General features: G+C 37.8%; 1 protein-coding gene across 9 annotated transcripts in view; it reads right to left on the bottom strand.

The window, feature by feature from the left end:
* Nucleotides 1-17856, bottom strand: part of NT5C2 (5'-nucleotidase, cytosolic II) — a 148973-nt gene that overhangs the window by 6251 nt on the left and 124866 nt on the right. For 6 of the 9 annotated variants that reach the window (XM_078434796.2, XM_078434794.2, XM_060641609.3 and 3 more), the window contains 12 exons: nt 15501-15618; nt 14141-14236; nt 13790-13813; nt 9334-9425; nt 9142-9199; nt 8011-8104; nt 7337-7390; nt 4694-4777; nt 3601-3642; nt 2390-2497; nt 2052-2118; nt 1180-1350 (listed from right to left, as the gene is read on the bottom strand). In XM_078434796.2, the coding sequence (XP_078290922.1) occupies nt 1180-1350; nt 2052-2118; nt 2390-2497; nt 3601-3642; nt 4694-4777; nt 7337-7390; nt 8011-8104; nt 9142-9199; nt 9334-9425; nt 13790-13813; nt 14141-14236; nt 15501-15618 (1008 nt within the window). Of the gene's footprint in view, nt 1-1179; nt 1351-2051; nt 2119-2389; nt 2498-3600; nt 3643-4693; nt 4778-7336; nt 7391-8010; nt 8105-8833; nt 8930-9141; nt 9200-9333; nt 9426-13789; nt 13814-14140; nt 14237-15500; nt 15619-17856 lie in introns of those variants that run through there. The other 3 variants (XM_078434797.2, XM_078434800.2, XM_078434801.2) reach the window with 3 other exon arrangements.

Here is a 17856-nt window from a genome sequence, read left to right as displayed (position 1 = left end):
CACTCCTGCCCTGCTTGGGATCTGGCAGCAAGTGAAAGCCACGATTCCTCCTTCTACTTCAACACAGCTAGCTACAACTCTTCTTTCCCAATGGATGCTGAGTGCTAATTTGTATCCCATTGGAGGTGTGTTGCAGCAAAACAAGTGTTAACAGTTCTATTTTCAGATCAAAGAATGAGGATTAGGGGATGTGTCCTGAGTCACAAATCCAGGAAACAGAGCCAAATCAACTAGACTGACAGAATTTCAGAGGTATAAAGTTGAAAACGGGCAGGAAGGACCAGCCAGAAAATCCCACCAAGGACAAGCAACAGCCAGCAGCTGTTGCCTGTTTTGTTGGGGTTCTGGCCTTTCTCAACCTGGGTTCCCCAGAGAGAAGCCCTAATGTATATACTGTTTTAACAAATTTTCTTTACCTATCGAGAGTCACCTAATCAATTTCTCTGTTCTGTGGATCAGATGAGGAGCCTAGGTTGAGAAAGGTTGTTACTTGTATCTTTATATACACATTATTCCAGTTAAGTCTCAACTTTATAAAGTAGGTATTATCCTCATTTTCATATTTGAGGAAACTAACAGTAACTTGACTAAGGGCATGAAGGTATTAGGTAGTAGAGCTGGGGTAACTACCTGACGCAGTACCTCTCCCCACACTGTGGGTGATGCTAGCTAGGACTGGCTGGAGAATTTACGGGTCAAACGGGTTTACATAACTAGACCTACAGCTCAATTGCATGTACAGTTCAGAGGATACAATTTGGCCTCATTCTCTACTTCTCAGAAGAGCAGGAAAAAAAAAAGGGATGTAATTACTACTCAAAGTCATCAATGCCCCCAACATCACAGAGGCTGGTGGCAGAGAGACAGGGAACTAGTATGTGTGGTTGGAAAATATGGGACTACAAAAGGAAGTGGAATTCACAGTTTAGTTGCTATAGTAATAGAATTCAGGATAGCAATATTCTGTCCTTAACCCTGAAAGAATGCAAGAGAAAGGCTGAACACCCGAACCTCTCCTATTTCCTCAAATTCTGGAGTTCTGTAAAATATCTGGCTGGAGGGAAGTATCTTTGACTACCTCTGCCTCCCCTCTCTTTCTCCCCACATATGAAGTAATGAGTTCATCCAAGAGGACTGATTCATACAGCTGGATATAAAATAAGAGTAATGGCTCCTTACAGCTCTTATCAGTCCAGACGTGCAGCTCCTGTGCAAGTTCAGGAATCACCAAGAAAGTTCGCCACCCTTGTCGTTTCTTTGATTTTAAAATGTCCCCAAAAATGTGATCTCCGATATACAAAATGTCCTTGCCCTTAGCTCCCAAGAGATCACAGACTGTATCAGATGAACCTGAAACAAGGGAATGAACAATGGGAAAACAAAAATGTCTCCATATTAAAAATGAGAATTCTAAGTACCATAACCATTAGATACTGTACTGATTAACTTTATTCTTATGCAAGGAACAGACTAGAAAAAGGGCTCACCTTAAAGACCCACCATTGTTTTTCTTTCATCATTCCTTTTATTGCCTCTAACGCAAGGCCTTCAGCTCCACTGTGCTAACCAGAGCTCTTGATAACCAAATCCAAGAGCAACAAAACTACATGTCTCAGCTTTAGTAAATATAATTCTCCCAAAGCACAGCCATTTCTCATCACAGAAGATCTGACATTAATTTTGTTTTGTTCAACAATTTCTCACTGCAACGAAATATGCATCAGTGTCCACAGGGGCTCCTAGAGGACCCCTTTGAGAACCACCTCAAATCATTCCAGGACACTGAGAAAAAGTCTCAAATACGTAAAAGGATGAGGAAACCCTGATCCTTTTAGTGAAAATCAAAGATTCGTTAGGACATACTAACAACTTCTCAAACCTGTTCTCTCTGACTCCTACTGCATTAGCAGGTGACTAAAGCAGTTACCTTCAGGAGACAGTATCTTCAGAATACTAAAGTATAACTGGCACTCTGCCAGGAGGACACCAAAGCTTTCACGATGAAATCTGAACAAAGACTTAAACTAAATAAAGGGAAATCTGTGACTCACCTCCTGAGTAGACGATGCCATGTTGTAAGGGGCCTGTGTAGGTACCAATTTTCAGCTTGCCAGTTTTCTGTGAGAAGAGAAGACTTTCTAATAATTTACTGTTCTATCACAATCTCCACCCAAAATGCAATCTGGATAGGCATCTAAATGATTGGCACTTTTGAATTATATTCTTTTGAAACTATTGGGCTATCTCAATTAAGATTAAAACTCTGAAATTCAAAAGAAAGATATGGATAATAAATTAAAAATACCTGTTTCCTTAGGAAGAATAAGAGTGGGAAAAGGAGAAATACGAAGGACAATGTGCCAGCAGACAGATCATCCTCTTGACTTACTGTGTCCACCTGACGCAGTACTGTGCCTTCTCCAAAAAAGAGTGGCTTCCGTGCATCCACCAAGATCAGGTCAAAGTAGGACTGCCATGGTCGATGGGAGCTCCCAGGCTGATGAGGTTGAGAAACAGCAAAAGCCAAAACATCACTCCTAACCCTTGAGGCACTAATATTTAATCTCACTCAAATGTAAGGAATGTAGACATATTAAGTATACACAGAAGATCCCACTATTGTATTAAAAACACAGTGTGTTAGCGGCCATATTCTTTTGGAAGCAGGCAAGGTGAAAATATAAATTAACACATTTTAAATCATTTCCTCTACTAACATTTCACAGCAATTTAACATATGAAGGAAAGTATCCTCACACTCTGAAATAGGCAAAAAAGGCTCAAAGGGTTGTGAAGGAAAGATGCAAACTGATATTCAAGAAGACAATTTAAGAAAGAGGCAGATCAGCATCAGAACTTAAGTATACAAACTAACATGGAAATGTTACTAGCAAATTTTATTGGTTATGTTCTCAGAATAATGGCTCTAGGTACACATTAGCCTTTGGCTCATACTGGAGGCTCGTCACGGCACTAATAGAGAAGTTATGCCCATTAACATGCTTTCTATCCTGAAGTGGGACCAGGGTATTAAACTTGTAAGGTCAAGCTGTGCTTTTGGGTGACCTTTTCAAAACAGAGATTTACTGATATTTAACCAAAGAAGGACTAAATCCCACAAGGATGTGACTAGGCTGCAATGAGTATTCCTTAAATTTAAGTGTAGCCACACTGTGGGAATGAAGACTTCTCTGCTAAATATCAAGGTTAACTGTTCTTGAACAAAACTCAGCAATAACTAAGAGTAGTATCTAGAAGTTGCCAAGAATATACATATCTTCTGTTTCTTTTAATCATCTATCTTCCTCAATGTGAAAATTCCTTACTTTGCCATACGAACTTAGTAACTCCACACAGAACTTCTTGGCCGTAATTATTCTGATCCCATCCTACTAAATAACACAAATATCTCCCCTTTATTTCTATCTACTATGTTTTCAAATCTCTAGCAATGTTAAACTACACTAGCTCCTGCATTGCTTCTAAGGTTAATGAAGATTTCTAGAGGAGTTCTGACAATTCCTGACTCTTAATATTCCAGGATCACTAAATGCATTCATTATTACTAAAAGCAATGGTCTGTTAAGTTACATATAGTACCTTGGGGCCATGTGGGAAATCGAACAGGTAAGTCATAATTTTCTGGAAAAAAAAAATCCAACATCAGGTCCATATACTACTTTTGCAAACAATATGCAGCACCTAAAAAAAACTTCAAACCCAACCTTTTCATATGACGTGTCTTTTTCAATACAGGATTTATCACATTCTTTTTTCCCCTAAGTTTATGAAATCATGGCAGCTGAAGCCAGAAATTAATGCTTCAACATAACAAACTACAGCTGACATTCTCAGTAGGACATAGGCTTCTAGGATGTAATTTTGTACACTTCATCCATATATCCCTACCAAATCCTCTTAACGGACTGGAATACATATTTGGAATTGGTATCTGAGGTCAGGGCATCGACAAAACTAATGACTCACATGGAAATAATATACGTTGGCCTCCTTACTGTTTATTGTTTCTAGACTAACCAAGCCAATGAACCATTAGATTTGTTGGCTTTGTAAGACTGCTTACTCCAACAAATCACCAGATTTCTAAATCAAGATTTTGCATGAAGAGAATTGCAGAGCATTGGGCTTCTTGCTAGTACTATAAGCCTGTAACTGTCTTAGCAAAATAAGATGAGGCTAAGGAGTTAAACTCGCTTTTCAACATGCTTTAGTCCTGGCAAAGAAATGTCTAAGTTAAAAGGTAGTAAATTTTGATGGCGAAGAGTCCAAACATCTTTGCACCATCTTCTGCTATCTGGCTCCCAGCAGCAGGGAGGGCATTTACACATATGCAGTAAATAAATGTGTGACTTCTCAAGTTGATATAAATGATGCACCAAAGAGACACAGAAGCCTTTTTAAAATCAGCACAAATATTTTAAACAACCTCCAAATTAAAACCTTCAAGTAACCAACTGTAATCAGGGAAAAGTCAAAAGAAATATTTAGAAAAATTTGAGAACCACTCCAATGTGGCCCTTAAGCTATATATTCTTTTTCCACTCTGCTCTCAAAATGATATGGCAAAAAAATACCCTCACTTAACGAGTGTCCTCATGATCTTCATTCCCAGTTCCTTAGGCCAAAGTAACTCCTCTGTGTAAATAAACAAGTATGAACATTAGGCACTTACATCTGTGTATTTATAGTCACTGTTGGTGGCAAGAAACACTTTCCCTACTTCCTTCATTCGACTCAGAAGCAAAGGCAGTTTTCCCTGAAATGTAATATGATGATGAGTGAAACACTAAACCACAAATACACAGTCACTTCAACTTTTGTCTACCTGAGTGAGCATAGGGGATGCGCTTTGAGGGTTGGTTGATTTCAGAGTTTTACATTTAAAAGACCACATTATCACTACGCGTGAAGTATTAAGCAGTATACATGGTGTATGTAACATATAGGTGTATATATAAAATGACACATACAGATGATATGCTTATTAGATATATTATTAAATATGCTTATTAAAAACACCTTGGGGCACCTGGCTGGCTCAGTCGGAAGAGCATGCAACTCTTGACCTCAGGGTTGTGAGTTTGAGCCCCACACTGGGTGTAGAGATTACAAAAAATAATAATAAAATTAAATTAAATTGAAAAATAAAACCATCTCTACCTTCCTCACGTTTGCCTCAGGAAGGAGTTTAAATTACTTTGTAATCTCTTAAAGTATATGAATCAGGTATGTTAAAGGTGAAGAGAAGCTGATTTAAAACATCACCAGCAAAATACAAGGAGAGCATGAGATATGGCTTCCCTGTGTAGGCTTTTGTCTTGTATACCTTGTAGAATGAAATGCCATGTGCAGGATGGAACCTAGAAATGCTCAGACCCATCTGCAGACACATGAGGAAATTCTAACTCCTGATGAGACTGGAAAGAAAAGCAGCTTTTCCTTCTCTCACACTAAATAGGTTCCTTCACTCAAATTCTCCTGGACCTCTTGTGAACCCCTCAGTGTTCTCTCTTGAAAGAAGAGTGGAATTAGGAGTGGAGGGGAAAAAGGAAGTACAAAGACTGAAAACACTAAGAAATCTGTATCAAAGTACTTTGAAAAAAATACTGCATTCCACTACTCATAGTCTGTGAGAAAAGGAAGTATCTCATCTTGGAGCTGTGTTTCCTTCTTACATTAAAGTAATTCCAAATTTTTGCACCACTGGTTGGAATGCAAATTGGTACAGTCACTCTGGGAAACAGCACAAAGATCTCTCAAAAAGTTAAAAATAGAACTACCCTATGATCCAGCAATTGCACTACTATCCAAGGGATACAAAAATGCTAATTCAAAGGGGCACATGCACCCCAATGTTCATAGCAGCACTATCGACAATAGCCAAATTATGGAAAAGGCCCAAATGTCCACTGATGAATGGATAAAGAAAATGTGATTGATTTGTGTGTACATACGTGTGTACACACACACACACACACACACACACACACACACACACACACACAAAATGGAATATTACTTGGCAATCAAAAAGAATGAAATCTTGCCAAATATTTGCAACAACATGGATGGAACTAGAGTGTATCATGCTAAGCAAAGTAAGTCAGAGAAAGACAAATATCATATGATTTCACTCATGTGGAATTTAAGAAACAAAACAGATAGACATAGGGGAAAGGAAGGAAAAATAGGATAAAAACAGAGAGGGAGGCAAACCATAAGAGACTCTTAAATATAGAAAACTGAGGGTTGCTGGGGGTGGAGGGAAGGGGCATTAAGGAGGGCAGTTGTTGCGATGAGCACTGGATGTTGTATGTTAAGTGATGAATCACTAAATTCTGCTCTTGAAACCAATACGACACTATATGTTAATTAAACTAGCCTGATTTTTTCCCCATATTCTTCATCTAGCTTCCCTTAATATTAAAGATCTTACTTATACATAGTACAATGATCAAAACTAAGAAATTAACATTGGCACAATTCCATAATCTACAGATTTAAAAAATTTACTGTATAAACTTGGACAAGTTATATATAACCTGTGTTCCTCAGGTTTTTAAAAATTTTTTTGTTTTTGTTTTTGAGAGAGTGCAAGTGGGGGAGGGGCAGAGAGAGAGAGAATCTTTTTTTTTTTTTTTTAATGCATTTCTTTTAGAGAGAGAGAAAGAGTGCAAGTGTAAGCAGGGGAGAGGCAGAGAGAGGGAGAGAGAGAATCCCAAGCAGGCTCCATGCTATCAGCACAGAGCCCAATGTGGAGCTCAATCTCATTAACCGCAAGATCATGACCTGAGCCAAAATCAGGAGTCAGATGCTTAACCAACTGAGCCACCGAGGCACCCCAGAGGGAGAGAATTCTTAAGCAGGATCCACACTCAGCACAAAGCCCAATGCCGGGCTTGATCTCACGACCATGAGATAATGACCTGAAGTCAAGAATCAGACGCTTAACCAACTAAGCCACCCAGGAGCCCCCTTCAGCTTATCTACAAAGCAGAGGTAACAATACCTCACTCAGGGTTATATGGAAGATTAAAGGGCATGTAATCACTTAGTACAGTGATGTACACACAGTAACTACTCTAGCTGCTATTATCATTAGAGCTAAAAAGACAAATGATATACTGGATCTTCTTGCCAAGGAACAAACAGGGAAAACTACTAAGACCTATGTTCTGGCTGAAAATTCCTGGTGATTGTACTTGACATATATTATATCAAGACAAATTAGTATCTTCCTTTATCCATTTCATTATAAATAGGTTTGTTATTGATTTCCCTGATTTGCAGATCTATTTTCCCCTTTATTACTTACATCTTTGACTACATACTTCTCAAGATTTTCAACTGTCTTTTCCTTAAGGGAGCCCTACAGGAAGAAAAAAAGGAAAATAAGAACAAGATCAGTTTTTAATAGTTTATACTACTATCAACCCAAATGCATTTTTTAAGTATTTACCAAAATGGAAAGTACATAGAGATGGCCATGATAAAGCAGATGTGATTTGCTGCAACTCTGCCTCCAAAAGGTATTTAAAATATAAAACTATGTTTATTTTAAACAAGAAATCAAAAGGTATTTCATATTTTATTCAGTATAATTTATAGTAAGTATAATTTTAATTAACGTATTAGTCAAACAGGAGGTATTTGGAAAAAAACAAACAATAATCATCCTCAAAGGTAGGGGGAAGTATAATCTTAATACTAAAATCTCTTCTAAGTTTGGGAAATGAAAACTGAAGTAAGAGCTGGAAGCCAAGCAGGATCACGGGAGGAAAGATCAGCATAACTTCCGAAAGTAGGACAAAGACAAGAAGAAAAGTATTCTAGAGAGCTGTCACTAGTGGGCAAATCCTTTTTTTTTTTTTTTTTTTTTAATGGAAGAAAAATTCTGCTCTATTTGCACTTGTAAAGTTAATGTCAGACCACAAGACACAAGCCACACAAGCCACAGAGTGAACAGGTGATGCAGCAGCTCCCAGGTACCTTGTAATGAACCCAGTCAACAGCATCTCTTACATCCTGGAACATACTCCGGTAAGACATGAAGAGGTCCCCATCTTTAAATCCTGTTTCACAGCTATACAAAGATGAAAAAAACATGACAGGGAATCCAAAAGAGGGTAAGTAAAATGAATACCAAACATTGCCCAGGGGACCCAAGGATTCCATGATCACATGGAAAGACTAGGCTAATTAGGAAAATAATTACTCCCTAACAAAAATCCATTTTGACAACCAGAAAGGACTACAGTGTTCAATGGAATACAATAATTGTGAACAAATACAAAGTGATAGAACAATATATTGAATGAAACCTAAAAGGTCAGTTCCAAAAATATCATGTTCTTTTACTCATCACTTTTAAGAAACAGGTTCCCATCAAAGAAACATTTAAAACTTAAAATTGGTCATTTAGGTGCTCTTCATCCTGACTCTTCTGATGTTTTCTCTAGGTACAAAGGTATTGCCTTTTTTCTATTTAGCTTAGTGACTTGGTGCCCCACCAGATTTAGTGCCTTGAAGCGGATAAGGCCTAGACAGGATAAGTTAGCCAACTCTGACACATACGGCTGAGCTTTCAGCAGTGGTTATACAATTTGCCCTAAAAAGGATAGGATACCTTGTTCAAGACTTAAACAAAATTTTACTTTGAGGAGGATAAACCATATTTACTCCTCAATCAAATCTTGCTGGGCCTGGGAATGAAACTAAACTGTCATCACTGAATGGCTCCCGGGTAGCTGCTGTGAAATGAGTTGGGGGGTTTTAGTGTAATTCTGCTTGGACAGATAATCATCACACAAACCTCCCACTCAGTTGTCACAATTAGCACCTCTGCTGGCCGTCTTCATTCCCAGGAGAAGCCAATCAGAAGTGGTCCCTTCCAAACATGGCTGCAGCACACTGGCAAGGAGAGGGGGCCGTGTGGGAGGTGAGAGCCTGCATGGAGCTGCTGGTGCTGTCCCATCTCTCAGGCTGGCAATGTGGCATCTCTCACTAGCACTAAATTCACTTCAGAAAAGCAGAAAAGACCTACAATGGCCAGTTCTCTAAAACCCTGTACATTAATTTAAAAAAATCAATTGGAAAAAGAAAATTACACTATATACATACCTGGTATATCTAGGACAATTAGTAAAAAAATCTACTAGGCAAGCCAACAGGTAGGTCTCTGAAAAATGAAGAACAGATATTCATAAACATAAATGAAATAATTCAAACTTATTTCATTATCTCCCTTGAGCAAAGACAAATGATCATGAAAAGAAGGGAAAGCATCCATATATAAGCACAGAATGAGTCTACCTGGTAGGTTGAACAGTGTGTTCAGAATGTAAAATCTTTCAGTGTCATCCCGCTGGATAAATTTATTTGGATACTGCTCTCTAGTTTCTGGTCTGAAAGAAAAAATTTAAATTAAATGACATTCAAAAAATGAACATTACAACCATGAGAAATATTCATCATTCAAAAATTCATTCAAATATTTTGGTGGCTACATGCAAGGCAGGGTCTAAATATTACATGTGAGTAGCTATGAAGATAAACAAGCTCGGGTTCCAGCCCTTAAACAGCCCTCGGTCGGCTAAGGGAGGTGAGTCACATACACAAACAGTTATCACAAAGTAAAAAATCACAACTGTCACAAGAAAGTGCAGAGAGCTATGAGAAAACTGAGGAAGAGGAGACCATTTCAACTTAAGGGGTAGAAAAAAGTGAATGTGGGTGTGAGAAGAAGGAAATCTAGGAGGGATTCATGAAAAAGGTGGCACAGAAGCTGGTCCTTAAAGGCTCAGAAGATCCAATTCAGAAACTAGTCCAAACTGGGTACAGACAGGGGAGCAGAGGAAAATAAAGCTAGAAGGATGAATTGAGGCAGATCATGCTGATATCTTTCACTCAGAGGCACTCAGAGTGCCATCGACAGGTTTTTGGTGCCACTGACAGTCTTTACACAAAAGGATAAATCCATCAGAGCTAAACTGTAATAATACTCCATTAGTAACAGTTTTAGGATAAAAAGGAGAAAGAAATGTGATCTGTGGCACAAATGGCTACAAATTCTTTCCATGCCTTTGTAATGTGTGACTTTGCAGTTACTCCAGCTAAGAGGCTCACTCTCTCTCTCCACCCTCAAATAAACATTTGAACAGCAGCAACTAGGGATCCAGGCAGAAACTCTGAAAACACCTGCATATTGGGGCGTGCTTACTCTTGCTGCATTTGGACCTCAGACTGCTGTGTGAGTGAGAGAGACAACCTGCTGGAGCATAAAGGCTACATACAGAAATGAGGAACGCCCACCACCGGCTGCCAATTGCCAGACATGTGAGTCAGGCCATTCCAGATCAGCTGAGCAACCCCAGAATTGCCCAGCTGACTCTCAGAATTTTAAGCTAAATAAAACAGTCGTTGTTTGAAGCCAACAGGCTTTCAAGTACTTCATTACGCAGAAAAACTAACTGACACAAAAGACTGGGAAATCAGTTAAGTGGTTATTGCAGTAGCCTAGATGAGAGCAGGAAGGGTCTCTCCTAGAGTGATGGGACAGGAAATTAAAGGGAAGCATTAATCATGAGAGACTACCAAGGTAAAATGAATTAAGACCAGGGGACTGATTGGCTGTGGCAGATGAGGACATGAGAATCAAAGATGATGCTCACATAAGGATGTCTCTGAGAGGGTAGGGTGGTGGTACCATTTACAGAAATATGAAAACTGAATAACAGGTGTAAGAGGAGTTTTATTTTGGAAAGTAAACAGATTTTTATAGGTGATTAATTAGAAACAAGGTCAAAAACTTAAAACAGAGATTCAGACTTAAGAGAGAACTGGGATCATCTACACATAGGTAAAAGGTGAAGCCACGAAGACTGTTATAGTGGAAAATAAGGTCACTTACGGTGCAGAGGAAAAACAGAAGACTGAAATAGACCCAAGGGGAACATTTAGGGTTAAAAGGAAAAAAGCCAGCAAAACAGACAGAAGTTGTTAGAGATGCCCAGGAACCTTGGAGAGTGAAATGAAACACTCCAAGAAGTTGAAGGGGACAGCATTAATTTAAAAAAAAATGTAGAGAGAAACCAAAAGGGAGAAAAACTAAAACATAAAAATGCACAATCCTCAGGGCACCTAGCTGGCTCAGATGGTAGAGCATGCAACTCTAGATCTTGGGGTTGTCAGTTTGTGCCCCATGATGGGCGTAGAGATTGCTTAAAAATAAAATATTTATTTAAAAACTGCACAGTTCTCACAATGAATATATAAAGATAACTAATCTAAATAAAGGACATCAAATTTAAAGTTTGTACTCAGTTTGTAACCTGGTAAATTCCTGCTTGGGTCTGTTAACTACCAATGGCATAAATTCTAGTTAGGAAAAGAAAATCACATTAGCTCCCTGTCTTAGTCACCCTTCTGAAATAAGAGTGCCCAGTAAGGAATAACTTTGTAGAATATCTCATTTTCTAGCCTTCTAAGATTTTCTGTATTAAAAATTAAGGTGGAAGGGAATAGTAATGATATGCTTTCCTCAGTCGGGTTTAGTAAGATGCCACTGTCTCCTTAGATACACTTTCCTATTCTCTCCATCATTAAAAAGTAATTCCTTTACATAAGGATAGTTAACAGTTATTTATTAGGCAATAAGAACCCAAATGACTTATAGAGTTAGCAATTACATTCTGTTTAAGTTAAGTGTTGGGCACCTGGTTGGCTCAGTCAGTTAAGCATCTGACTTCAGCTTAGGTCACGATCTCATGGTTTCTGAGTTCAAACCCCACTCAGAGTGAGCATGAACCCTGCATTGGGTGAGCACGAGCCCCACTTCAGGTAAAACATTAGCCCTGCTTTGAGTGAGCCCCACTTATTTATCTCTCTCTCTCTCCCTCCCTCTCTTTCCCCCCGCTCTCTGCCCTTTGCTCACTTCTGCCCTCTTAATTGTCAAATCAAGCTAGCATGTATTTAAAATAAATATTAACTGGGGGCAGATAATGTATCCCAGAAGAAGGAATGCTAGACTTGGGAGCTGGGAGGAAAACTGTTATGGACTACTGTACTGCTAACTTTCTGTGACTCGTAGAAATAAATATGTGATCTCAACATTATCCCATCCTAGAACTTTAAAGGCCTTTGCCCCTGTCCAAAAAAAGAGGCCCCAACTCATTGGCAAGGTGTGTAAAGCAATTCCTGATGGAGCCCTAACCTCCCTGCCAGCCTCATCCACCAGTATGCTTCAATAGCTTGTTCTTTCCCTCTCTCTCCATCCTCAGCCTCTCTTTCTCCACAGGCTTTTCCTCTGGATTCTAAAGACTGTAGAGTGTTAAGTGCTGTTTGAATGATTCTGCATTACTCATAAATGGCTTATTTTTGAGGCACCTGGGTGGCTCAGTTGGTTGGGTGTCCGACTTCAGCTCAGGTCATGATCTCACAGCTCATGAGTTTGAGCCCTGCGTCGGGCTCTGTGCCAACAACTCAGAGCCTGGAACCTGCTTCAGATTCTGTGTCTCCCTCTCTCTCTGCCCCTCCCCTGCTCATGCTCTGTCTCTGTCTCAGAAATAAATAAAAACATCAAAAAAAATTTTTTTTAATAAAAAAAATAAATGGCTTATTTTTGAAACACTACTAAAAATACTTCCAAAGGAGCTATTTGGAAACTTTATTAGTTTATTTGGGGAAAGAAAGAAGATCTGTGGATCCTGAGTTAGTAACACTAATTGCAGTACTCATTTATAGAACAACTTCCTTTCCTTTTCCTCTCTGACTACCCTTCTCCATAACACAAAAATCCCTTTTCAGACATTAAAAAATAGAACCTTGGTTCATCTTCATTGAGATTTTGAATTATGGTACAATATCCATTTATAAAATAGCTTAGGCTGCTAACACTATTTGCAGTCACTTCACATTCTAAATCCTGCCTCCTGATATTCATGGATCTTGAACAAACCCCTCATGAGAGGAGCAGTGAAAGAGAGGGAGATATAATCACTGGCCTGCCCAGATGTGTCAAGGTGGGGTGTTTACTTCACACTGTTTGCACTATGTCTATGTGGAAACCTTTGAGCCTATGTAATTCCAGCTGAAAAATCTTATATCAGATGCTTCAATTCCAAACAGGGCACTGCTGTGATCTCAGATTTAAATGATATTCTGGTACACTTCCAGTTAGCTTGTGCCTCTTATCACAAAAAGTAAGTACCAAAAACACACTCTCTCTTTAAAAACTTCAATCCAGACTGTGTGGTTTTTACTATTTTGCCTTTGAAAATAATATATAGGAAAGTTATACAAGAGACTGACAGATAATCTATTTTGGTTTTAAGTGTTGCTCTGTGCCTAATGCAGTATCAGTAGTAAATTAAGTAGTATAATAGTGGAGAAAATATATAATTGCAAAGTTATGAGGACAAAAAATGTCAAACTGTGGTATTGTGATTTTTAAAGAAAAAATTGGGATGTTTCACCAAAAAATAGTAGACCAAAACATTGTAGACAGTAAATTTTATCTACTATTTACTAAGGCAGAAAGTCCGAGTTAGGGAGAATGGAAATATTCTGATTATGAAAATAAAGCTTACTCTAGTTTTAAATATTATCACCCTATTTTCATTTTTAGCCTGTTTTTAAAAAATTTAACCACATGATCAAGTATCTGAAGCTATTCATTAGAATATAAAAAAATCATATATTAGCTGTTAAAAATCTTAGTCATTTACACTGTTGTAATTTTACATTTTTCAAAGCGCTTTTATATACATACCTCTTCTGAGCAGCTACCTGAGAACTGTATTAAAAAGGAGAAAATAAAAATCTTAGAATTGCAAATAAGTCAAAGCCACTATAATTCTTTTTGGGCAAGTTTCAGGATTAGCTTTGTTGGATGCTATATAATTAGAAACCACTTAATTTACACAAAATGTAACTGCTAACTATATAAGTCCATTTGAGTCCTAACTGCCTAATAAATAATTGTTAAATATCCTTATGTAAAGAAATTGTTCTTTAATGATGAGGGAACAGGAAAGTATATTACATCTGGGGAGACCCATGATCTTCATTATTTTTTCACTATAAAAACACTAGACAGAGGCTAAAAGTTCTATGTACTCACCCTCTTATGAAGTTAAATCCATGTGCACAGACCAAGAGGTTTCCATAGGCATCAACTTTCAAAAGATTTCCATATAGTGTATCAAAGACAAGTCCCCTATATGCAAATAAGGACATCATCAATAATACAGGCAACAATCTTATGTAGTATTACTCAATCATCATAAACCAATGCCATCTTATTCAATCTTTATGAAGACTCAAGCATGTCCCAAACAATATAATCCTGGAGGATGAAGTGAATAAAATCTTAAAAACTAAACCCAGAGGGGCTCCTGGGTGGCTCAGTTGGTTGGGCGACCGACTTCGGCTCAGGTCATGATCTCACAGTCCGTGAGTTCGAGCCCCGCGTCAGGCACTGTGCTGACAGCTTGGAGCCTGGAGCCTGCTTCACATTCTGTGTCTCCCCCTCTCTCTGCCCCTCCCATGCTCATGCTCTGCCTCTGTCTCTCAATAATAAATAAACGTTAAAAAAAAACTTTTTTTAATAAAAAAAAAAACTCAACCCAGAGTAACTAAAAAATATTTACTCTGTTCAGATAAATAATCACAACTGTTTTCTATAAGGAATAAGAGCTTAAACAAGGTATGAACCATAATTCCTCTTAATACACTGGTTCCATTCTAAAAGAGTCTTAATTTCCTTGGAGAAAGGAGCTGGCTTATATTTCCTTCTAATAGATGCTATATATGGGACATTCATGATGGCATCTCAAACACCATCTTTCTTAATCTTAAATCTTCCCTATCAAATCCAAAAATGCAAACTGCCAAGAGGCTCCCACTGACCAATTGAAGTATGTCAGTAAAACATGTAACTGATCTCCAACAGTGAAAGCAAGGAGTATCTGTGATTACTGCCCATCAGTTTTAATAATTTTTCTTTCCCATAAATAGATCTTCAGTAACAATAAACTAAGCTCAATTCAAAAACACAAAAGATATGGGGCGCCTGGGTGGCTCAGCTGGTTAAGCATCTGACTTTGGCTCAGGTCATGATCTCATGGTTTGTTAGTTCAAACCCTGTGTCAGGCTCTGTGCTGACAGCTCAGAACCTGGACCCTGTTTCGGATTCTGTGTCTCCCTCTCTCTCTGCCCCTCCCCCATTTGTGCTCTCTCTGTCAAGAATAAATGTAAAAAAAAAAAAAAAGAAAAAATTAAAACCCACAAGAGATATAATGTACATGAAAAGTCCATAATATTAGAATCCACACCAACCAAAATAACAAAACCAGAAACAAACCAAACCATCTTTTCTGGTTCTTTTCTTTGACCGTGGTCAGGGTCAGAGATGCATTTGGAATTATTAATTTGGGGGATAGAGGGAAAGGTCTTAATCCAAAGAAATCTTGAAAAATTACCTGGTAGGGAATGTAGAATCATAAGCAAAGCTGAGCAGCTCCTGAGGATAGCCAATAGAAACTAATCTCTCCACAGTAAGCTCAAAGCCAAGAGACTCATACTCCGGGGACTTGTACACTGCACAGAGAGGAGGTTCTCGTTATAATAATAGTCAATGAAAATAAAGGGCAAATGAGTGAATTTCTACTTTTTCCCAACTCCCTCCTCCTCCTAAATAGGCCATTTTCTTCTTTTCCCTCAAACTCCATGTTCTGTACTGTCCCAAGTAATCACAGAACTCCATTGTTAGTCTGTGGAAATAGGTCATATTTTTGTAGGAGCAAGAGTGACAAGATGAATTATCAAACATTTCAGAATAATTCTTTCATTCTTAGGAAACTTTTTTTCCTTTATCTGTTCTTTCATGCCCATAATCTAAAGGCAGTTTTAAAAGAAACTAATATGCACAACAGCTGTGATATAAACCATGAGAATGTACGTAAATAGAAAACCAGGTAGAGAGGTCTAGATATGTTGAAGGTTTCGCTGATGTGTATAGTTCGTGTAGGAATCCTTCAAAATGAGCTTTTTTTTAAAAAAAAATTATTTTTACAATTACTATTTGGCTTGGTAGTTGCTTTATATGCTTTTTCCGATCAGCATAATTCTATTTGTCAGGATTAACTTGCTTTCTTATCAGCCCTAAAAATATTGTAAAGCCATCAAAATTGCATTTTACAGGGGTGCCTGGGTGGCTCGGTCAGTTGGTCCGACTTCGGCTCAGGTCATGATCTCGCAGTTCATGAGTTTGAGCCCCACGTCAGGCTCTGTACTGACAGCTCAGAGCCTGGAGCCTGCTTCAGATTCTGTGTCTCCCTCTCTCTCTGCACCTCCCTTGCTCATACACTCTCTCTCTCTCTCAAAAATAAACATTAAAAAAAATTTTTAGTTGCATTTTACAACTTATTGCTGCAATATCAACCATAAAAAGACATGTCTGAGACAATTACGGAAATCTGAATGTGGACTGGAAATCAGATATTAAAGAATTATGACTAGGGATCAGGGGGGAGAATTGGAGGAAAGTGGTCAAAAGGTACAAACTTCCAGTTATATGATAAATAAGTAGTAGAGATATAATGGACAACATTGAGGACTTCAGCTAATACCACTGTATGATATATAAGAAATCTGTTAAGATAGCAAATCCTAAGAGTTCTCACCACAAGGAGAAACAAATTTTTTCCTTTATTCTTTCTTTTCTTTTTATTCTATCTATATGAGAAGATGAGTATTAGCTGAACCTATTTTGGTAGTCATTTCACAATATATATAAATCAAACCACTGTGCTGTATGCCTTAAGTTTGTACAGTGATGTATGTCTATTTCTCAGTAAGATTGGAAATATACATTAAAAAAAGAATTAGGACTCATTTTATGAAATTTATGGAAGGATGGGTATGTGCAAGTATATGTATAGGATATATATCCTTATCTGCCAAAGAAGCCTACTGAGTTTGTTACAGGCGAAATAAGATGGATTTCAGAATATGGGAGTTTCTCCCTACTATTACCTATCTCTGAAATCTTATTCTATAATGAAAAAACTTTTTAGAATCATCAATGCAGTTCAGTATAAAGAAAACATTGCCCCTTTAAATAGGTTTCCTCCAAATGCAATATTTAGGTAAGGATCCTCCCACCAGTCTCTAGGAGAGGGTAATAAGCTATATTAAAGATAAAAATTAATAGACCTGCAATCTTGCTAAATGCCAAATGAGGCAAAAAAAATCCATTTTTATCTCATAATAATGCTATTATTATTATTATTATTCTACCCACAATTAATACACAGCCTATGGCTCAAACTGATTTTTCACTGCAATTAGTCTACCAATCCAAATTAGTGCTAATATCTTAATGAGTACTATTTAACTTTTCCTTGCCAAAATCAATCTTTTAGAATATTTCTGGAACTACGTAAAAGAAATCAGTAATACTTGTCACTTCCACAGAAGGGAACTGAGTGGCTAAGAGATGGGGAAGAAAGTATACTTTCATGTATGTACCTTTCTGTACTTTTTAAAAACTTGTAAATATTAATGTATATATATATTATTTTTAAATTAAGTTGAAATATAAAAAAAAAAGCAGGTGAGCTTTCAAACTCCTTTAATAAACATTTATCATATTTAAAAAGCCTAAATGTTTTAAGGCCCTTAGGAGAAGGAGGCCCTTGAGTCTCATCAGAACAATGCCAAAAGAAGCTGTCGTTTCTTCTGTTGTGTCAGGGGTAAAAATAATGCTAATACTAATATTCTCAAGACTGGCTATGTACTTTTCTCTGTTCAACTCCAGCCCCATCATCACCTTCC

This window comes from Panthera onca, chromosome D2 (genome assembly GCF_046562875.1).
Source record: "Panthera onca isolate mPanOnc1 chromosome D2, mPanOnc1 haplotype 2, whole genome shotgun sequence".
Lineage (NCBI taxonomy): Eukaryota > Metazoa > Chordata > Mammalia > Carnivora > Felidae > Panthera > Panthera onca.
Note: the sequence above shows the minus strand (reverse complement) of the source record. Positions and strands in the feature narration are given on the sequence as shown.